The sequence below is a fragment of the Saccopteryx leptura genome, chromosome 10 (genome assembly GCF_036850995.1).
Source record: "Saccopteryx leptura isolate mSacLep1 chromosome 10, mSacLep1_pri_phased_curated, whole genome shotgun sequence".
Taxonomy (NCBI): Eukaryota; Metazoa; Chordata; class Mammalia; order Chiroptera; family Emballonuridae; genus Saccopteryx; species Saccopteryx leptura.
Window position 1 is genome coordinate 33,726,959 of NC_089512.1, and position 22,728 is coordinate 33,749,686.

Consider the following 22,728-nt stretch of genomic DNA (forward strand, 5'->3'; position numbering starts at 1 on the left):
TGCTCTAAATAGGAATTCCAGTGTAATTAAGTAGAACCTTATTTATTTATTTATTTATTTATTTATTTATTTATTTATTTATTTTACAAAGACAGAGAGAGGGACAGATAGGGCCAGACAGACAGGAACGGAGAGAGAGATGAGAAGCATCAGTTCTTCGTTGCGACACCTTAGTTGTTCATTGATTGCTTTCTCATATGTGCCTTGAGCAGGGGGCTACAGCGGAGCGAGTGACCCCTTGCTTAAGCTAGTGACCTTGGGCTTCAAGCCAGCGACCTTTGGGCTCAAGCCAGTGACCATGGGGTCATGTCTATAATCTTACATTGAAGCCAGAAACCCTGCGCTCCAGCTGGTGAGCCCGCACACAAGCTGGATGAGCCCACGCTCAAGCTGGTGACCTCGGAGTTTCGACCCTGGATCCTCTGCATCCTAGTCCGATGCTCTATCCACTGTGCCACCGCCTGGTCAGGCAGAACTTTATTATTGATTAGATTCAAAATTATAATTGATCAGGTCAAATATATTCTTGTGGGTATAATAGAACGGCACCAAAATTCTACAGAGTAGAATTAGGAAAAGATCCTGAAGTTTCTGTAATAGCTATGAAACTCATAGTTGTAAGGTTTTTTTACTTTTATTAAGGAACTTCTTGAATATCAAATCTTTATCATGTTCTATACAGGGGTTGGCAAAGTATGTTTACAGTTCGTATGGAAAAGAGACATGCAGGTTGTGATTATTACAATAGCTTTAACTCAAAAGAATGTCACAGTGGCACAGTGCACTTAGGTACAATCTTGTAAGTGCTCACATTGCCAGTCTTCATTATTTATGCATTCTTGTAATCTGCATGCTCTACAAAAGCACACTTTGGCACAGAGTTCTTATCTACTTTGCCTACCCCTATGTACATAGTTAATTTATTCAGCCTTACTTGACTTCTTAAAGAATTTAAGAATAAACATGGCTTCCTCTAAAGTCTCGTCCCTTTTTTAGGTTGATATCTGTGCAGAAGAATTGGGGAATAATGTAAGACCTGCTGTCACTTTGCTAGGAGACATAAATGCTGTCACTAAACAGGTAAGAGCTTTTGCCTGGGTTTTAATTTATGTGGCTTGGTCTTTAGAGAGTTGTCAGTTCTTTAAAATGTTTCAGTCTTGATTCACTTGATGACAGGTCTGATAATAGATATTTTAAACAAAATTTATGACAGAAAGATGTTTTTTCAATCACTGTTTACATTCAGAATGATTTTGTATTAGTTTCAGGTGTACAACACAGTGGTTAAATAATCGAATACTTTACAGTGTTCCCCAGATGTTTCCAGTACCCACCTGGCACCATACATGGTTATTACAGTATCATTGACTATATTTCCTATGCTGTGCTCTACATCCCCACAGTTGTTTTGTAACTGCCAGTCAGTACTTCTCAATCCCTTTACATTTTTCACCCAGTCCCCAGCCCCCCTTCCCTCTCGGAACCATCAGTGTGTTCTCTGTATTTGTGTTTCTGCTTTTGTTGGTTTATATTGTTCTTTAGATTCTGTATATAAGTGAAATCATAGAGTATTTGTCCTTCTCTGACTGACTTATTTCACTTAGCACAATACCCTCTAGGTTCATTCATGCTGTCATAAATGGCAAGATTTCTGTTTATAAAGCCCAGTACTATTCCATTGTATATATGTACCAGAGCTTTTTCATCCACTGGTCTATTGATAGGCACTTGAGTGGCTTCCTTGTCTTGGCTATTGGCCCTGGCCAGGTAGCTCAGTTGATGAGCGCCTCCCAATATGCCATATGTTGGCTATTGTCAATAATACTGCAGTGAACGTAGGGGTGCATATAGTTTTTTTAAATTAGTGTTTGGGCTTCTTCAGCTATATATCCAAAAGTGGAATTGCTGGGTCATAGTTCCATTTTTAATTTTTTGAAGAACCTGATGGAAAGCTATTCTTTTTTTTTTTTTTTACAGAGACAGAAAGTCAGAGAGAGGGATAGACAGGGACAGACAGGAACAGAGAGATGAGAAGCATCAATCATTAGTTTTTCGTTGTGCATTGTGACACCTTAGTTGTTCATTGATTGCTTTCTCATATGTGCCTTGACCACGGGCCTTCAGCAGACCGAGTAACCCCTTGCTGGAGCCAGCGACCTTGGGTTCAAGCTGGTGGGCTTTTTTTGCTCAAACCAGATGAGCCTGCGCTCAAGCTAGCGACCTCGCGGTCTCGAACCTGGGTCCTCCGCATCCCAGTCTGATGCTCTATCCACTGCGCCACCACCTGGTCAGGCCGTAAAGCTGTTCTTAAACATAACTTTGAAACTCAGTAAATCCAACTTCTTATATAGAGATCATTTTTATGTGAGTAAGTTAAACATTTTTGGAAAGTGATTGAAAATTAAGGCATTTGGTAGGCAAACAGTCATTTATTAAGTAGTATTCATCTATCTGAAAAATCATAATGCAACTTCCAGAGCCAAGAAGTGGCTTTATGTCTTGGAAAAATCTATTAATAACTTAGTATTTCTTTAGGCAATGAAGAGTTATTTCTCTTTAAAACTGTAATCAGTGACTTGTTCAGATTCTTATTTGTAGATAATTTTGACAGGAGATAAAATATAGTCACATTTATCACTTGATTGTGGATACAAATTGGTATCATTATCACGATTATACAATGTTGGGATGCAATCCCCAAACACGGTTAAAACACTGTGGAGTGTCTGGGCTTTATCGTGGGAATCCCTAGGAATCTGTAAGGGTTCTCAGGAGGGGTGATTTTCCTTTTAGTGCCAGAGACCTGAGGAGGGTGTAATAGCCCCAGTCAGTGCTTTGAGGTGAGAGGTGGCACACTTCACTGTGCCTTTGACTGGGAATCCCAGAATCGGGCAGAAGTCTGCACTGACCCAGACAAAACATTCTTTGTCATCTATTTATCCTCTGTCAGTCATTTGGTGCCTACAGGAAAAACAAAGAGTATTGGTGATGTGACAGGCAAGATGGTGTAGCTGTATTGCTTTAAGAATAGAGTTTTGGCCTGACCAGGCGGTGGCGCAGTGGATAGAGCATTGGACTGGGATGCAGAGGACCCAGGTTCGAGACCCCAAGGTTGCCAGCTTGAGCGTAGGCTCATCTGGTTTGAGCAAAAAGCCCACCAGCTTGGACCCAAGGTTGCTGGCTCCAACAAGAGGCTACTCGGCCTGCTGAAGGCCTACAGTCAAGGCACATATGAGAAAGCAATCAATGAACAACTAAGGTGTTGCAACGCGCAATGAAAAACTAATGATTGATGCTTCTCATCTCTCTCCGTTTCTGTCTGTCCCTGTCTATTCCTGTCTCTGACTCACTTTCTGTCTCTGTAAAAAAAAAAAAAAAAAAAAAAAGAATAGAGTTTTACCTGACCTCTGGTGGTGCAGTGGATAAAGCGTCACCGGTTCAAAACCCTGCACTTGTCTGGTCAAGGCATATATGGGAGTTGATGCTTCCTGCTCCTCCCCACTTTCTCTCTCTCTCTCCCTCTCCCCCTCCCTCCTCTCTAAAATGAATAAATAAAAATTAATTAATTAAAAAATTTCTTTAAAAAAAAAGAATAGAGTTTTATGTTAATATAATTGAAGTTCATTTTCAAGAAGCAAAAAAAAAAAGTTTGTGGGTTTTTTTTTTAGCTTTTAGAACAATTTGATAAAACACCATGGCAGTATCCTCCAGAGAGCAACTGGTGGAAAATTCTGAGAGAAAAAATGAAGAGCAATGAAGCTACATCCAAGGTAATACTGAACCCACTCACACTCAAGAATGCTTCAGGGTCATGGTTCAGTTCTGCCATAACATGGCCTATGCATTCCTAAAAATCAACACGCTATGCAAAATCATGCAGTAAGAACCACTGGGCTCGTGGGGGAAGGGTTAGGGGCATACCTCTAACACTTTGTGAAATAGTAAGATAGGAACCTAATAAAAATCTTGGCAAAGGCCCTGGCCAGTTGGCTTGGTGGTAGAGCGTCGGCCTGGCGTGCGGAAGTCCCGGGTTCGATTCCCGGCCAGGGCACACAGGAGAGGCGCCCATCTGCTTCTCCACCCCTCCCCCTCTCCTTCCTCTCTGTCTCTTTCTTCCCCTCCCGCAGCCAAGGCTCCATTGGAGCAAAGTTGGCCTGGGTGCTGGGGATGGCTCCTTGGACTCTGCCCCAGGCGCTAGAGTGGCTCTGGTCGCGACAGAGCGATGCCCGGATGGGCAGAGCATCGCCCCCTGGTGGGCGTGCCGGGTGGATCCCAGTCGGGCGCATGCGGGAGTCTGTCTGACTGCCTCCGTGTTTCCAGCTTCAGAAGAATACAAATAAATAAATAAATAAATAAATAAATAAATAAATAAATAAATAGAAAACGTGGCAAAAGCTTTCACAGTTTATATATAAATATATATAACGTATCACAACAAATATGGCATTTTACCTTGAAAAAGACCTGAAGTTTGTTGCGGAAGTGGGCATCGGAAGGGTTATAGCTTGTGAGTTACTGTGGTGGAAGGAGGCTGCTGAGCCATTGGTCAGAAAGCTGTAAGAGCCTGTACGGACAGGTGTGGCATACTGTTCTCAGTTTGACCTTAACACCAAATTACAATGAAGGATTTTTGGAGCCTTAAATCCTGGGGCATGTTGGGGCATGTTTTTCTGCCTTTAAGATGTAAGTCCTTCAAAGCATTTATTTATTTATTTATTTATTTATTTATTTATTTTTGACAGAGACAGAGAGTCAGAGAGAGGGACAGATAGGGACAGGCAGGAATGGAGATGAGAAGCATCAATTCCACATTGCGGCACCTTAGTTGTTCATTGATTGCTTTCACTTGTGTGCCTTGATGGGAGGGGTACAGCAGGGTGAGTGACCCCTTGCTTAAGCCAGCGACCTTGGGCTTCAAGCTAGCAACCTTTGGGCTCAAGCCACCAACCTTTGAGCTCAAATCAGCAACCATGGGGTCATGTCTATGATCCCACACTCAAGCCGGCAATCCTGCACTCCAGCTGGTGAGCCCGCACTCAAGCCAGATGAGCCCATGCTCAAGCTGGTGACCTCAGGGTTTGGAACCTGGGTCCTCTGCTTCCTAGTCCAATGTTCTCTCCACTATGCCACCACCTGGTCAGGCAAGGCGTGCATTTATAATAGATGTTTCATCATTATTAAAATTTTGATCTAATTTTAGCTTTATTGAGGTATGCTTGACATATAAAATTGTAAGATATTTAAAGGTACTTCATGGTGATTTAATATGCATACACGTTATGAAAAGATTTCCCCCACCTAATAAACACATCGCACCCCACATTTATCTTTTTTTGTTTTCTTTTTTGAGAACCTTTATAGCCTTTACTGGAAGTTCTTTTGTGACTTCCTCATCTGTACTGTGGCTTTGCCTAATAGCTGAAGACTTTGGAAATCAGAATGTGTGAAACCATCAAAACCATCCACCACTAGCACTGACAATGGCCACTTCTGCAGGATTTGGTGTTTTCTGTTTAAGGTCTTTGTATATAGGTAGTGTTTTCTTAGCAAGAAAGGTTGTTCCTGATTTTTTCTCACCGTTTTGTTTATTTCTGTGCATCTTGGTTCAGCGGGATGTAGTTTTCTGTGTCCGTGTACCATAGTTCACATTGTTCCCTAACATATCAGTCATTTCATTTCCAAAACAAGCAGAATTAATTATACATGATTCTATCTTTCACTTGAATTTTAATCAGTGACTGTTTTTCCTACCAAGAGCCAGTCTCACATCTATTTCCTTAACAGTATCATGATTAATTCCTTCTTTTCCTAGGGATCACTTTAGTTTAAGATGGAAGGATTTGCCTCTCTCCTTTGGTGCAGGAGTATAGGAGGGTCCCTCATCCACCTTGGGTATAATCTCCAGTGGACCACAGTAGCACAAGTGACGAGGCAGTGCTGGGACCGGAGGGGGCTGTGTTGCTAAGGCCCCGCGGGACTTGCTCTTAGCTCGGAGACTTTAGAACAGTGGGTGCAGCGTATCCCCTTTATTCTCCATTGCATCTGAGGAAGAAGCAGATTTTCTAAAATCCTGACTTCATTTTTATTTAAACTTAGGCCATGTTTGAGATGAAAATAGTCTGGAATAAAATATTCACTTTTTCTAAGGCCATATTCCCCTAAAAGTGCTCAAATAGGATTGGTTAGTTTTTCACTGTGCCTTGTGGCTGTCCAAGAAGAGTGATATTTCCTGGCTTATTTGATTGTGTCCCAAACTGGGACTGTGGGACCCATTTTTCTTTACGTGTCCGCCAGACTGTTCATAGATCAATTAGATTCTCAGAGTGGCCACTGGTGGCCATTTCAGACCCTTGTGGCTTGCAGTTGTTAACCTATTTCCAAATAAGTTTGATAGTAGCTTATTGACTGTGTTTTCATTATACTTTAGACTAATTCAGTTATATTTTCCTCTCATATTTTAGGAATTAGCTCTCAAAAAATCCCTGCCTATGAACTATTACACAGTATTCTACCATGTTCAAAAACAACTGCCCAGAAACTGTATTGTGGTGAGTGAAGGAGCAAATACAATGGATATTGGACGCACTGTGCTTCAAAACCACCTTCCTCGTCACAGGTAGACCTTCCAAAAAAAAAATTCTAATTAATTGTAATGTGTAAAATTTGAAACTACAGTAGTGCAGAGTAATAAAACATTTGAGAATTAAACGTGTCTAGTGTATAAGGACATGGTTTATGAAAGTATCCTTAAGTGAGGTCGTATTGAGTTTTTATGCTTGGGATGTCCTCAGGATCATGTGATAATTCATGTCAGTGTTCTAAGGATATATTTAGTCTTTTTTTATGTATGTGTGACAGAGACAGAGAGAGGGACAGATAGGGACATACAGACAGGAAGGGAGAGAGACAAGAAGCATCAATTCTTCGTTGTGGCACCTTAGTTGTTCATTGATTGTTTTCTCATATGTGCCTTGACTGGGGGCTACAGCAGACCGAGTGACCCCTTGCTCAAACCAGCGACCTTGGGTTTAAGCTGGTGAGCTAGCTGTGCTCAAACCAGATGAGCCCACGCTCAAGCTGGTGACCTCTGGGTTTCAAACCTGCGTCCTCTGCATCCCAGTCTGATGCTCTGTCCACTGCGCAACCTCATGGTCAGGCAGGATATATTTAGTCTTAACAAGCAATTACAAGTGACATTCCTCTCATTCTGCTGATCTCTGACAAATTAGTTCCCTACTGTTTAGAACTTTATATTAAAGAGAGTGTTTTTACTGTCCTCTATTTTTCAGTGAACCATGTGAGTATGTCTAGATTTATGCCAACCCCACCATCTGTGACATGCCCCCGAGGGTTTCATTTTAGATTTATCATCCCATAGGCTCGACGCTGGTACTTTTGGAACAATGGGAGTCGGTTTGGGATTCGCCATTGCAGCTGCTGTAGTAGCTAAAGATAGAAACCCAGGACAGCGGGTTGTCTGTGTGGAAGGAGACAGTGCGTTTGGGTTTTCTGGCATGGAGGTGGAAACCATCTGCAGGTAAAACAGCATCCTGAATCATCATTTCTTTCTCCACAATATGAAAAGCTATGCACAAGACCCACGTAACTAACAAATACTTACCAAGCACTGGTTGCATGTCAGGTGCTCTGCGCACGGGCTGTGTAGACACCCGTGTACATAACCCCAGGGTCTTGTTCAGCCAGGACAGCATGCTTATGACCTCTTGACGGCATGCCAAAGTGTGGGAAAACTATGGGAGTGATTCCGAGGTCACTGAAAAGAGTTCTGTTTGAGAAAACCTTGTTTTCTGCAGGGAGACAGCAGAGCTTGGTGCTTAAAAGCAGGGCTTCTGGCTTGACCACTGCAGAGCCAAGTGACTGGGTTAAGTCACTGAACCAAGCTTCAGTGTCCTCTAGAATGGGGTCAGGAATAGGAATAATTCCTACTGTAGAGGCCAGTTGTGAGGAGCAAATGAGATGATCTAGGTAAAGATTGAGGTGACTGCTCAGTGATGTGAGCTATTTAGGTTATTTTCATAGTTTTAAGGATTCCTGGAGAAACTGAAGTTGTAGATCCTACTATAGAAGTGTGTGGGGGGGGTTCTCCCCGATTATTTAAACTGGGAAGACAACCCTATTCTTATCCAGGGCTCGTAGTAGGGCTTTTGTAAATAATGTTTTGGGACTTTCAGAGTGGGGGTATATAAAACTTTCCAGATCAGAGGGAAAATATTGTGCCTGTTATATAGTATCTATATTGACAACCAAGTATACACCCAAAAGATGATTTCTGGGGAGGTCGCCTGGTAGAGGAAGGTAAAGCCATTCCCTTTGAGCATGGGGAACATGCAGTTACCACAGTTCTGTTCACAGTATGCAGTTAGTTTTGTTTTTGTTTTTTTTAGATTTCACTTACTCATTTGAGAGAGGGGGAGGAAGGGGGGAGGAGCAGAAAGCATCAACTCCCATATGTGCCTTGACTAGGCAAGCCTGGGGTTTTGAACGGGCGACCTCAGCATTCCAGGTCGATGCATTACCCACTGTGCCACCACAGGTCAAGCCAAGTTAGTTTTGTTTTTACAGCTAATCTCAGAAAGTACATCTGTAAAAAATAAAGGCCATATTTTTTCATCAGTTGGTCAAGTTTAATCAGCCTTTTTTTTTTTTGGTCTTTATCATACTGTTCAGCACATTGTTAAATACTCTTTCTCTCTAATTCTTACCCCTTGTAATGTTTTTTGTTTTTTTTTTTTCTGAAGCTGGAAATGGAGAGAGACAGACAGACTCCCGCATGCGCCCGACCGGGATCCACCCAGCACGCCCACCAGGGGCGACGCTCTGCCCACCAGGGGGCGATGCTCTGCCCCTCCGGGGCATCGCTCTGCCTCGACCAGAGCCACTCTAGCGCCTGGGGCAGAGGCCAAGGAGCCATCCCCAGCGCCCGGGCCATCTTTGCTCCAATGGAGCCTTGGCTGCGGGAGGGGAAGAGAGAGACAGAGAGGAAGGAGGGGGGGGTGGAGAAGCAAATGGGCGCTTCTCCTATGTGCCCTGGCAGGGAATCGAACCCGGGTCCCCCGCACGCCAGGCCGACGCTCTACCACTGAGCCAACCGGCCAGGGCCTATTTTTTTTTTTTTTTTTTTTTTTTTTTTAGAGAGGAAAGGAGAGGGAGAGACAGAGAGAGGAGAGACAGAGAGAGAAGTGGGGGAGGAGCTGGAAGCATCAACTCCCATATGTGCCTTGACCAGGCAAGCCCAGGATTTCGAACTGGCGACCTCAGCATTTCCAGGTCTACACTTTACCCAGTGCGCCACCACAGGTCAGGCTGTAATGTTTTTTAATGTATGGATGAAGTGCTTGGAGAGGAGAGAATGTATGCTAGTCACTGTGCGCCTCCCCCAGCATCTGGAAAGTGCTGGTGGTTTATGAGGAAGCCAGTCGGTGGAAAGACACCTTTCCAACAGGGCTGCTAGGCACCAGCCGGAAGTGGGGCTCCGTGGCATCACGGCTGGAGGCTGTCATTCCTGCCGGCACCTGGGTCTGGGAGAACCAAGGGTCAGAAGGCTCGGTGACGAGCCCGCACTCACCTAGTGGTAGGCTCAGGTCTAACAACCCCTACTCTTGCACTCTTTCTACTACTCGTGATGTTTCTGTTAGTGATTTGATGTTCGTGTATTATAATAGCAAATGCTTAATTTTTAGTTTTGCCCTAATATAAAAAAGTTTATGGAAAACTACCCATTTTTTAGGTAAAATTTCAGCTTGAAGAAAAGAAATTGCTTTAGAATGAAGACTTATTTCCTGTATATTTTGCTGTCAATTTTAGGTACAGCTTGCCAATTGTACTTTTGGTGGTGAATAATAATGGAATTTACCAAGGTGTCCCTACAGATGCTTGGAAGGAAATGTTAAAGTTTGGAGATGCTACTTCTGTGTAAGTAACCCAGAACAGTGTATATTTACTTTTCTCGCCTATTTTAATCTCCTTTAAAAGTCTGTTGTGGCCCTGGCCGGTTGGCTCAGCAGTAGAGCATTGGCCTGGCGTGCGGGGGACCCGGGTTCAATTCCCGGCCAGGGCACATAGAAGAAGCGCCCATTTGCTTCTCCACCCCCCCCCCTCCTTCCTCTCTGTCTCTCTCTTCCCCTCCCGCAGCGAAGGCTCCATTGGAGCAAAGATATCCCAGGCGCTGGGGATGGCTCCTTGGCCTCTGCCTCAGGCGCTAGAGTGGCTCTGGTCGCGGCAGAGCGACGCCCCAGAGGGGCAGAGCATCGCCCCCTGGTGGGCAGAGCGCCCCCCCTGGTGGGCGTGCCGGGTGGATCCCGGTCGGGCGCATGTGGGAGTCTGTCTGTCTCTCCCCATTTCCAGCTTCAGAAAAATACAAAAAAAAAAAAAAAAAAAAGGTCTGTTGTATTGGAACATGCTTCCATGGTGAGTATTTCTTGTTTATGTTGGCAGCCTCCCTAAAGGGCGGGAACACTGTCTGCACGGTTCCTCTTTGCCCAGCTCTCCATTATTGGGCCCTTCAATAAATAGTTTATGATCAGGGAGCCACTGAAGACTCAGACAAATGAGTTCGATGTCTAACCCTTGTTAATGAAAGAGCCTATTGCAAAGTGCTCCCAGTGGACTGTGTACAAATATGGATCCAGAAATTTTCCTTTTGCCACTTAGCTAAATCTTGATATCCGATGGTAGGGCCAAGCTGAGACAGTCCTAGAGCTGGCTGTGGGGTGTAAGAGAGATGCGAATTTTTCAGTCAGCCTGACAGTCACATGTGGCTATTTAAATTAAGTTAAAAATTTAGTTCCAGAGAGCCCAGAAAAAAAAAAACCCATCACTAATATAGTCAATTAATCTACAACAAAGGAGGCAAGAATACACAATGGGGAAACGATAGTGTCATCAATAAATGGTGTTGGGAAAACTGAACAGAAACATGCAGGAAATTAATCTGGACCACTTTCTTACACAACATACAAATATAAACTCAAAATGGATTAATGACTTAAATATACAACCTGAAACCATAAAAGTCCTAGATGAAAATCTAGGTAGTAAACTGTTTTCTTTTAAAAGTTTATTTTATTGATTTTAGAGAGCAAGGAAGGGAGAGAGGGAGAGAGAAACAGGAACATTGATCTCCTGTGTGTGTGTCCTGAGCAGGGACCGAACCCAGCAACCTCTGCACTTTGGGACAACGCTCGAGCCAGCCAAGCTGTCTGGTCAGGGCTACAGTAAACTCTTTACATTGGTTTACACAGTATCTTTTCCTATATGTCACCTTGCGCAAGGGCAACAAAGTAAAAATAAACAAGTGGGACTACATCACACTAGAAAATCTTCTGCACAACAAAGTAAACCATCAACAAAACAAAAAGACAACCTACTGAGTGGGTGGACATATTTGCAGATGATGTACGAGAGAAGGGATTAATGTTCAAAATATATAACAATATCATACAGCTCAAATAAAACAATTTGATTAAAAAATGGGCAGAGGACCTGATTAGACATTTCTCCAAAGCAGATATACAAATGGCTAACAGATTTATGAAAAGATGCTTGCCTGACCAGGTGGTGGCACAGTGGATAGAGCATCGGACTGGGACGCAGAGGACCCAGGTTTGAAACCCTGAGGTCACCAGCTTGAGCGTGGGCTTATCTGGTTTGAGCAGGGGCTCACTAGCTTGAGCCCAAGGTCACTGGCTTATGCAAGGGGTCACCAGCTCTGCTGGAAGCCCCCCCTCCCCCATCAAGGCACGTATGAGAAGCAATCAGTGAACAACTAAAGTGCCGCAACTACATGCTTCTCATCTCTCTCCCTTCCTCTCTCTAAAAACATGCCTTTCAGTTTAGTCCAAAATTTTTCATAAATTATGTCAGAGAATGATACGATTTTTTTTCTATTTGTGACCTACTTCTTCAGGGTCCCTCCAATGTGTCTTCTGCCAAATGCACGTTACGAGCAGGTCATGACTGCATTTGGAGGCTCAGGGTATTTTGTACAAACACCAGAAGAACTCCAAGAATCCCTGAGGAAAAGCTTGGCGGACACAACGAAACCCTCTCTTATCAACATCCTGATTGAGCCGCAAGCCATGCGGAAAGCCCAGGTAAATATGATTGCTGGAACAACCTGTTATTCAGAGAGTTCTTTCTAAACCAGGGGTCTCAAACTCAACTCAGCATGTGGGCCGCACTAGGTCTACAAAAGGCAACTGTTATGCAACACTTTTCTCACTGCAGTTGAAAACAAAAAAAAATCAGTACAACAAGCACAATCGTACATGCAGTTTACTCAGTGTCACAAAACGACCAGAAACTGTAGTTCGCATCGCAACTGCTGTTAACTAAGCTAATATCTAGCTAGGATGCTAGAGAAATGAAAAATACAAGTAGGCCCCTAGGCTTACTTAATTTTATCCAAAATATTTTGAACTTTGTGGATTAGTCTGCGGGCCGCACAAAATTGTTTGGCGGGCCGCGAGTTTGAGACCCCTGTTCTAAACCATTTCTGAGTTTAGCAGTTTCAGTGTGTTCACCAAATATTTGTTGAGATATGTAGGTGGGTGCAAAGAATAGCACGGTGAGCAAAACCAGGCTCGCCTCACCTCCTGGAGCTAACAGTACAGTAGGGGAGAGGGACAGTCCAGCCACCTCAGGACTGAATGCATTATGACCGAGTGAGGCAATTTCTCTGAAGGAAGGGAACCTGTTCTGAATGAATGTACAACAATGGAATCTAACTTACATGATTGCTTCTCGGCCTTTTGGCTAAGATCAAGTATAGTATCTGTTCTTAACAGTTGAATTTCTATGGTGATCACAAGAAGGCTTCTCAAGGAAAACGATGTTTAATCTGAGACCCAAAGGATAAGTAGGGACAAACTCAGCAAAGAGGCGGGGGAAGAGAGGTGCAAAAGGCTCTGTGGCGGGAGGGAGTACGGAAAGTCTGAGAAACTGAAGGGCCAGCCAGCTGCAGTGAAGGGAGATGATAGGACAATTGATGCAGTTGCATTCAAAATTCGGTACTTGGGCCTCTAAGGCAGTGTGTAACATGATCCCCTTCCATACCAGATTCAGTTGCTTTTTCTACTTAATTTTGTACTCTGATCCTTGTCCTGCCACTTGCCCTCTCTTATATACCTGTCTTGCATGCTTACACATTGTATATTAGCCATTGTTTTTAGAGCAGATAATTTTTCCAAGTAGTCTTGTCTTGGTTCTTTATAGCTATATTTGCTGTGGAAATCTTTTTATTTTTGAACAAGACAGCAGGAAAATGGACACTCGGACCATCAATGACATGTAAATAAACTAATTTAGAACTATAAAACATATGTAATTCTACCGAGATTCTGTTTCTGTAAAAACATGTAACTGAGACTTTGGCAAAAGGAACATTTTGGAAATACAAAACAGACAGAAAACAGTTAATAAAGCAGCAAAAAGTACATCTCTATCAGTAATTACTTTAAATTCTAAAGTAATTGGACTAAATTTTCCAATCAAAAGAAAGACAGGGTGACTGATGGATAAACAGACAAGACACACCTGTAGACTGCCTACTTCATATGTGAAAACACACACAGGCCGAAAGCAAAGAGATCTAAAAAGATATTCCATGCAAATAGTAACCAGAATAAAGCTGGGGTGGCTATACTTATATTAGACAAAATAGAGTTTAAAACAAAGACTATAATGAAGACAAAGAAAGTCATAACATAATGACAGAGTGGTGAATCCAACAATAGGATATATCATTTCTAAGTATGCATCCAAGATAGGAGCACCTAAATATATGAAGCAAATATTAACAAACCTAAAGGGAGAAATACACAGCAATACAATAGCAGGAGGGAGCTTGAATGCCCCACTTAGATCAATGAATAGATCACCCAGACAGAAAGTTCATAAGGAGACACAGCCAGAAATGACATGTTAGGCTCGATGGACTTAACGGATACATATAGAATGTTTAATCCAAAAGCAACAAAATGTACATTCTTCCCAGTGCACATGGGACATTCTCCAGGACAGGTCAGATCTTAGGTCACAAAACAAGTCTTCATAAATTTAAGAAGATTGAAATAATACCACGCATCTATTCCGACCACAGTGGTATGAAACTACAAATCAATTACAAGAAGAAAACTAGAAAATTCTCAAATATGTGGAGACTAAACAACATGCTACTGAATGAGTCAAAGAAGAAGTCAAAAGAGAAATTTAAACATACCTTAAGACAAGTGAAATTGGAAACACAACATACCAAAACTTACAGGACACAGAAAAGGTAGTTCTAAGAAGAAAGTTCATAGCAATAAATGCCTACCTCAGGAAAAAAGAAAAAGCTTTGAACTAGAAAGAGCAGAACAAACCAAGCCTAATGTTAGTGCAGTACCTTACCATTAGCCAGTTTTTCTTTCCATGGTTTCGGCTACCCATGGTCCACTGTGATCTGAATATATTAAGTGGAAAATTTCAGATAATCTATAAGTTTTAAGTTGTGTACCATCTGAGTAACATGATGAAAGCTTGTGCCTTCTTGTTATGAGCTTCGTGGAATATGAGTCATCCCTTTGTCCAGCTGTATGTGCTAGTTAGTCACCTTAGTTCTCAGGTCAACCGTCATGGTATCGTGGTGCTTGTGTTCTGGTCACCCTTATCTTACTAAGTATGGTCCCAAAGCCATGCACTTAGCTTTTATTACAATATGTTGTTATCGTTGTTCTATTTTGCTAGTAGTTCCCTATGAATTTTGGGGGGGTATTCCTGGATAAATGAAAGTTTTTATTTCTTCTTTTATAATTCCATGAGGATTATTCTATTTCTCACATCTACCTCTGACATTATTTATCCTTATTCCAGTAGCATTCCACACATACTAGTTTCCAAGCTGTTGATTTTCACTGACTCACTATTTGTCACTGATTCACAGTGTAGGCTGGCTGCTTCCTGCTGTCATACCAGAGGACCTGCTCTCTACAGTCACCTATTTCCAAGCCACGGGTGTAGGATGGCACTAGTCCCAGGACGGGCTTTCGGGCACTGCTTTTCCTGCCCAGGCTCTTCCTAGACCTGGGAGCTCGACCCTCTCTGGATCTCCTTCATCTCCGCTCTTCTTCTGAGCGTACTGCTGTTTCCCTCAGACTCTGTCAATGGAAGAGGATTCAGAAAGTCATTTTAGGTGGTTTTATAGGACAAGACGGAAAGGTTCACTATGGATTTTTTAGCTCCTATTTGGGTAAAGCACTAGATCAAAGACAAGCCTTATTTCCCACCATTGTGGTGAGTGTGGTTTTAAAGGGCCTTTCAGATTCTAGAGCAAGCAGAACACTGAGGATTAGTTTGAGACAATTATTTCTTTCAACTGAATATTTGTGGTCTTTTCTTTTTCTAGGATTTTCACTGGCTGACCCGCTCTAGTATGTAAATGAAGATGCCAGTAAGTGGTCTGGAGGACTTTCCTGTAAGATGGAATTTTCTTTTCCACAGCAAAATAACTATGATGTTAAAATTGATGTACCAAAAAAAATAAAAAATAAAAATTTATTTCTAAGTGACAATATATAATAAAGGGTACAGGCAGTATCCGCAGCCACCATCAAAGCCGCCTGGCCAATGCAGGTTCAGGTTTGATTCGGATCAATTGCAAAGAAACAATTGCGCCAAAAACTGGTGGTCCATTTTCCTTTAATCCTAGCTTGCACCCAGCAGGCGAGAATATACACACGGCGAGAAACACTTCCCTTCCCATTCAGGGCTCCCAAAGCCATGGACTCATCCGAGTTTCCTAGAATCAAAGGCTTCCACCTCACCAGTCTTAGTCACCTCTGTTCCCCATCTCCTTCTCCTCCACGAACTGGCTTCTCCTTCCCCCATTCCGCCGTTTTTGCTGCCTCCCCCACATGGCTTCCCTGCCCTGCTCCACCACGGGCTCTTCCTCTCTACAAGAACGTGCCCACTCTCCTCAAATGGCCTCCTAGCTCCACCTGTTAAAACCTTTTGTCGTGAAAGCCCTCCCCTAACACATTAGCATAACCATGCCCCTTCTCAAGCAAGAAGGCAGTTAATATTATCACCTAGGCGATGGCCATCCACGTGGGCAGTGCCATCTTTAATAAAGTGAGCAAAATATATCTTTTCTGCCCAACATAAAGTAATTGATTTAAAACAGAAAACAATTTACAGATGAAAGGAGTTTATTAAATAATAGCAGTCACTGCCTAACCACTGAGTTAACATCACTTTTAATAAATGAATTCTTAAAGTCACATATCTTTTAAAAACATATTTGAAGTAAAAAGTTTAAAGTTTTTGTTGACCACTTCATCCCTGAATCTCCCCACTATTAATCCCAACCAAACTTGTTGACATGGCAGTTTTGTTTCATTTATTCTGGAAAGTATTTATTGAGCCAAAGAAGTCCTACCACAACAAAACTAATAACCTAAGGGTGTATTTGGATTAGCAACCTTTGTTTACATGTACTGCATCAAGACCAACAGGATTAACATCCTTAATATCTAAGGAACTCCTATAAATTAGAAAAATATTAATGCACTAGTGGAAATTTGGGTAAAGGGTATGAATGAATAATTAACAGCAAAAATACAACAGGCCAACAAAAGTATGATTATGAATAAATATGAATATGTTAGACTGGAAAATCTTATTTTTGGCCTCTCCATTTGGCAGAGCACTTTTAAATGATCCTTCTCAGCGTGGATGAGAGGGAAATGAAATGGGCACCACAGTGCTACGTGGCAGCTGAAGTCGGCACCATAGTTCACGTAGTAGTTTGAGCAATGCTTGTTATGGACTCTTAAAGATGTTCATACCCCACTACTTTGACCCTGTTTCTGGATAAGCTTCTATAAAGAATGTATCCTAAAGAAATAATAAAATACTTGGTTGAATATTTACATGTAAGGCCATCTAGCATAGTTCTATCGAGGAACCACCCAGTGTTTAATGATAAGATAGTGGTTACATACATTCTAATCTGTTCATACCATAAAATAAAAATTGTGTTCAAGAACATATATTAATAGGGAAGTAATCACAATATAATACGTGAAAGAATCAAGCTACAAAATGGATTGGTCCAGTTCAGAGATACCTGTGCTTGTGCATGCATATACCCAAAGGAAAAAAGATGGGCACAAAATAAAGCAAAAATTTACAATAACTTAAGTGATTGAATTGTAATTTTTATTCTGTCTTCATTTTTTCCTTCTATAAAATTTTGAAATAAAAATAATTTTGTAATTTTTATTACCAGAAAGACATTGCAGGCATGCCTCGTTTTGTTGTGCTTTGCTTTATTATGCTTGGCAGATAGTGCATTTTAAGGCCTTCCACCAGCAAAAAGATTACGGCTGGCTGAAGGCTCAGATGATGGTTAGCATTTTTAGCAATAAAAGTTGGGTTTTTTTTGTATTTTTCCTAATTGAGAAGCAGAGGGTGGCAGACTGCCACATCCGCCCAACTGGGATCCACCTGGCATGCCCACCAGGGGGCGATGCTCGGCATATCTGGAGCATTGCTCCACTGCACCAGAGCCATTATAGTGCCCGAGGCAGAGGCCATGGAGCCGTCCTCAGTGCCAGGGCCAACTTTGCTCCCATGGAGCCTTGGCTGCGGGAGGGGAAGAGAGAGACAGAGAGGAAGGAGAGGGGGAAGGGTGGAGAAGCAGATGGGCGCTTCTTCTCTGTGCCCTGGCTAGGAGTCAAACTTGGGACTTCCATATGCTGGGCTGACACTCTACCGCTGAGCCAACTTGCCAGGGCCAGCAATAAAAGTATTTTTATTTATTTTTATATTTTTTTATTTTTTTGTGTGACAGAGGCAAAGAGAGAGACAGAGGGACAGAGAGAGGGACAGAGAAACAGGGAGGGAGAGAGATGAGAAGCATCAATTATTTGTTGGGGCACCTTAGTTGTTCATTGATTGCTTTCTCATATGTGCCTGGACCGGAGGGGGGAGGTGGCTACAACAGAGTGAGTAACCCCTTGCTCAAGACAGAGACCTTGGGCTTCAAGCCAGCGATCTTTGGGCTCAAGCCAGCAACTATGGGGTCATGTCTATGATCCCACACTCAAGCCAGTGACCGCATGCTCAAGCTGGTGAGCTCACACTCAAGCTGTATGAGCCCATGCTCAAGCCAGCGACCTCGGTTTCGATCCTGGGTCCTCTGCATCCTAGTCCAATGTTTTATTCATTGCACCACTGCCTGGTCAGGCAATATAAGTATTTTTATTTTTATTTTTAAAATATTTATTATTTATTACTTTTTTTCTTTTCATTTTTTCCAACATTTATTTGTGTGTGTGTGTGTGTGTGTGTTTTTTTTTTTTTTCCTGAAGCTGGAAACAGGGAGAGACAGACAGACTCCCGCATGCGCCCGACCGGGATCCACCCGGCACGCCCACCAGGGGCAATGCTCTGCCCACCAGGGGGCGATGCTCTGCCCATCCTGGGCGTCGCCATGCTGCGACCAGAGCCACTCTAGCGCCTGAGGCAGAGGCCACAGAGCCATCCCCAGCGCCCGGGCCATCCTTGCTCCAATGGAGCCTCGGCTGAGGAAGGGGAAGAGAGAGACAGAGAGGAAGGCGCGGCGGAGGGGTGGAGAAGCAAATGGGCGCCTCTCCTGTGTGCCCTGGCCGGGAATCAAACCCTGGTCCTCCGCACGCTAGGCCGACGCTCTACCGCTGAGCCAACCGGCCAGGGCCTTCCAACATTTATTAAGTGTCTACTATCTTCTAGGGACTGTGTGAGCTACTGGGCAAATGACAGAATGAGACATGCTTTCTAATCTCAAGGATATACAAATAAATATTATAGAGCATAATACATACAATAATAAAAGCTTGTGCAAGACACAGATGAGATGAGCAAGTTACTGATTTGGGGACTCTGGGACAGAGAGGTAGCTTGGGAAGAATCACTGAGGAGCAGACTCTTGCACAGCATTTATTTTATTTTATTATTTTTTTAAATAATTTTATTTTTTTAATGGGGCGACATCAATAAATCAGGATACATATATTCAAAGATAACATGTCCAGGTTATCTTGTCGTTCAATTATGTTGCATACCCATCACCCAAAGTCAGATTGTCCTCTGTCACCTTCTATCTAGTTTTCTTTGTGCCCCTCCCCCTCCCCCTTTCCCTCTCTCTCTCCCCCCTCCCCCCGTAACCACTACATTCTTATCAATGTCTCTTAGTCTCACTTTTATGTCCCACCTACGTATGGAATAATGCAGTTCCTGTTTTTTTCTGATTTATTTCACTTCGTATAATGTTATCAAGATCCCACCATTTTGCTGTAAATGATCTGATGTTATCATTTCTTATGGCTGAGTAGTATTCCATAGTGTATATGTGCCACATCTTCTTTATCCAGTCATCTATTGATGGGCTTTTTGGTTGTTTCCATGTCCTGGCCACTGTGAACAATGCTGCAATAAACATGGAGCTGCATGTGTCTTTACGTATCAATGTTTCTGAGTTTTTGGGGTATATACCCAGTAGAGGGATTGCTGGGTCATAAGGTAGTTCTATTTTCAGTTTTTTTGAGGAACCACCATACTTTCTTCCATAATGGTTGTACTACTTTACATTCCCACCAACAGTGTATGAGGGTATTTATTATTTTAGAGAGGAGAGAGAGAGAGAAGGGGGAAGGAGCAGGAAGCATCAAGTCCCATATGTGCCTTGACCAGGCAAGCCCAGGTTTGTTTTTTGTGTGTTTTTTTTGTTGTTGTTGTTTTGTTTTGTTTTTTTTTTTTTGTATTTTTCTGAAGCTGGAAACGGGGAGAGACAGTCAGACAGACTCCCACATGCGCCCGACCGGGATCCATCCGGCACGCCTACCAGGGGCGACGCTCTGCCCACCAGGGGGCGATGCTCTGCCCCTCCAGGGCGTCGCTCTGCCGCGACCAGAGCCACTCTAGCGCCTGGGGCAGAGGCCAAGGAGCCATCCCCAGTGCCCGGGCCATCTTTGTTCCAATGGAGCCTCGGCTGCGGGAGGGGAAGAGAGAGACAGAGAGGAAGGAGGGGGGGGGTGGAGAAGCAAATGGGCGCTTCTCCTATGTGCCCTGGCTGGGAATCGAACCCGGGTCCCCCGCACGCCAGGCCGACGCTTTACCGCTGAGCCAACCCGCCAGGGCAAGCCCAGGTTTTTGAAGTGGCGACCTCAGTGTTTCCAGGTCAACACTTGATCCACTGTGCTACCACAGGTCAGGCAATATAAGTATTTTTAAATTAAGGTATATACATTGTTTTGGGGTTTTTTTTAGACACTTAAGAGACTACAGTATAGTGTAAACACTACTTTTATATACAGTGGCAAGCCAAAAAACTTGTGTGATTTACTTTATTATGATATATGCTTTATTTTGGTGGTCTGGAACCAAATTGGAACATTTCCAAGATATGCCTGTATTTTAAAAGAATATTATGCCTGACCAGGCAGTGGTGCAGTGGATAGAGCGTCAGACTGGGATGCAGAGGACCCAGGTTCAAGACCCCAAGGTCGCCAGTTTGAGCGCAGGCTCATCTGGTTTGAGCAAAAGCTCACCAGCTTCAACCCAATGTCACTGGCTCCAGCAAGCGGTTATTCAGTCTGCTGAAGACCCGCGGTCAAGGCACATATGAGAAAGCAATCAATGAACAACTAAGGTGTTGCAACGCGCAACGAAAAACTAATGATTGATGCTTCTCATCTCTCCGTTCCTGTCTGTCTGTCCCTGTCTATCCCTCTCTCTGACTCTCTGTCTCTGTAAAAAAAAAAAAAAAAAAAAATTAGAAATGGTAAAACATAGGCCCTGACCATTTGGCTCAGTGATAGAGTGTCGGCCCAGTATGTGGAAGTCCTGGGTTTGATTTCTGATCAGAGTACACAGAAGAAGTGACCATCTGCTTCTCCACCTCTCCCGCTCCCACCTTCTATCTCTCTCTCTTCCCCTCCTGCAGCAGCCATGGCTCGAAAGGTTTGAGCCGGTTGGCCCTGGGCACTGAGGATGGCTCCGTGGTCTCACGCCAGAATAACTAGGTGGCTGAACAACAGAGTAGCAGCCCCATGTAGGCAGAGCACCAGCCAGTAGGGGGCTTGCTGGGTGCATCTGTCTCTCTGCCTACCTGCCTCTCACTTAATATAAAAAAAGAAAAAGAAAAAAAGGGAAAATATCAGTTATTTTCAGGGGCATTCTTGTTTATTTTCTGTGTTTTATAGGAATTGAAGGATAGTCAGCTTGTTTGACCCTACTTGGCAGCGGATAAAGCGTGGCTGAGGTCACTGGTTTGAAACCCCAGGCTTACCCAGTCAAAGCATATACAAGGAGCAAATACTATGAATTGATGCTTCCTGCTCCTCCCTCCCATCTGTCTCTCTCTTGGTCTCTCTCTTCTCTCTGAAGCAATAAATAAAATCTTTAAAGATAAAGAAATAAAATAAAGTCAGCTTGTTTGAACCATACATATCAAGACTTGTCTCCACCAGCTAGCTAGCGGCATAAGTGACCTCCACAAAGTGGTGGACTGACTCTAGCTTTGTAATGTGCATCTAAGAAATACTTTCAGGGATCTGTGGTTTTACCTGACAAGACTCCCAAATCGGGCCCTTTGGCAGGGACTCTTAATCTACTTCTGAGATATACCCCAGAGAGCCCGTGTGCCTGAGAGTATAGAGGCTATCAAAAGGAGCTTTGGGCGTGGGCAGCTCCTGTAGCGCCAGGTGGTTTGCCTTTGTTAGCCTGGTGCAATACAAGGTTTTGCTGTTAGGTAGTGTGGAGGGCTTACGTAGTTGTAAAGTGAACTGTATACATCTAAATACGCGATATAATGGGAGTGGGGGGGGGGGGAATGCTCTTTCCCTAGCCATGTTATTTCCAGAGAAAAAAATATGTTGGCAGGTTAATAGACTGTCCAGCAGAGGTCAGTCTGGGCATGTAAAGATCAGATTAGTCCAGTAGCATTTTGATGACACTGTCTGTTAAATGCTTATTTTGTAAAAGTGATCTCAAAATTAGTCTCCTTATAGGAATTTTTCTTTAGAAGGACAAGGTATTGAATAAGCCCCTCTAAAATGAATGTTTTAAAAAGTGAGTCTATTGGTTGACAGTCAAAACACTTTGATAAAACATCTTGTACCTGTTTTAATACTAAACGCTCTTATATGATCCTAGTATGTCGAATACTCAAATGCCTTTTAAAAACTGAAAGACTTTGGCTGTTTTCTTGATTCAGGAAAACTAAGAATCTAGGGTGGGAAATGACTTCTTAGGGTTAGTTTCTCTACTAATATTCTTTGTAAAATCATCATACTTCCCAGGAAGTATCCGGAAGCTCCTCGCCTCGTGCCTGGCATAGGGAAGGCACTCAGTAAATGCCACTGTATTTTAGGAAGATGTGACCTTAGAGAGGAGAACACAGCTGGAATTACATCCTGTTTAGCCATGTGGTTTCACTTTTCACATAAGTGGGTCTTACTTCTCCAAGTAGATTAGTCATTTCCTGGAAAACGGGTTGTGTTTTTACTTCCTAATAGAGCCACCTGCTCTGCAGGTCTTCTCCAATAAATAATAGTTGAATGAGAATTCATAATGGTTGGAAACAGCTCAGTGGATATTTTCTATGGTTATTTTACACATGTAACTTGGAAGTAGCTCAGCTTATGTGAAGGGAGTATATATTTTCCTTAGGAAAAAAAGTTTCAAATC

The 22,728-nt window shown here is 43.0% G+C and overlaps 1 protein-coding gene, 1 long non-coding RNA gene and 1 pseudogene across 3 annotated transcripts in view; 2 read left to right on the forward strand and 1 right to left on the reverse strand.

Moving 5' to 3' along the window:
* HACL1 (2-hydroxyacyl-CoA lyase 1) overlaps positions 1 to 15,555 on the forward strand; it is a 40,759-nt gene extending 25,204 nt beyond the window's left edge. For both annotated transcript variants that reach the window (XM_066351839.1, XM_066351840.1), the window contains 7 exons: positions 997 to 1,080; positions 3,669 to 3,770; positions 6,462 to 6,616; positions 7,379 to 7,537; positions 9,826 to 9,933; positions 11,927 to 12,113; positions 15,404 to 15,555. In XM_066351839.1, coding sequence (XP_066207936.1) covers positions 997 to 1,080; positions 3,669 to 3,770; positions 6,462 to 6,616; positions 7,379 to 7,537; positions 9,826 to 9,933; positions 11,927 to 12,113; positions 15,404 to 15,436 — 828 coding nt within the window. In that variant the 3' untranslated portion in view covers positions 15,437 to 15,555. The remainder of the gene's footprint in view (positions 1 to 996; positions 1,081 to 3,668; positions 3,771 to 6,461; positions 6,617 to 7,378; positions 7,538 to 9,825; positions 9,934 to 11,926; positions 12,114 to 15,403) is intronic.
* Positions 1 to 22,728, reverse strand: part of LOC136382510 (uncharacterized) — a 296,768-nt gene that overhangs the window by 3,570 nt on the left and 270,470 nt on the right. The gene's annotated exons all lie outside the window — the stretch shown is intronic.
* Positions 12,755 to 12,871, forward strand: LOC136382626 (U2 spliceosomal RNA; annotated as a pseudogene).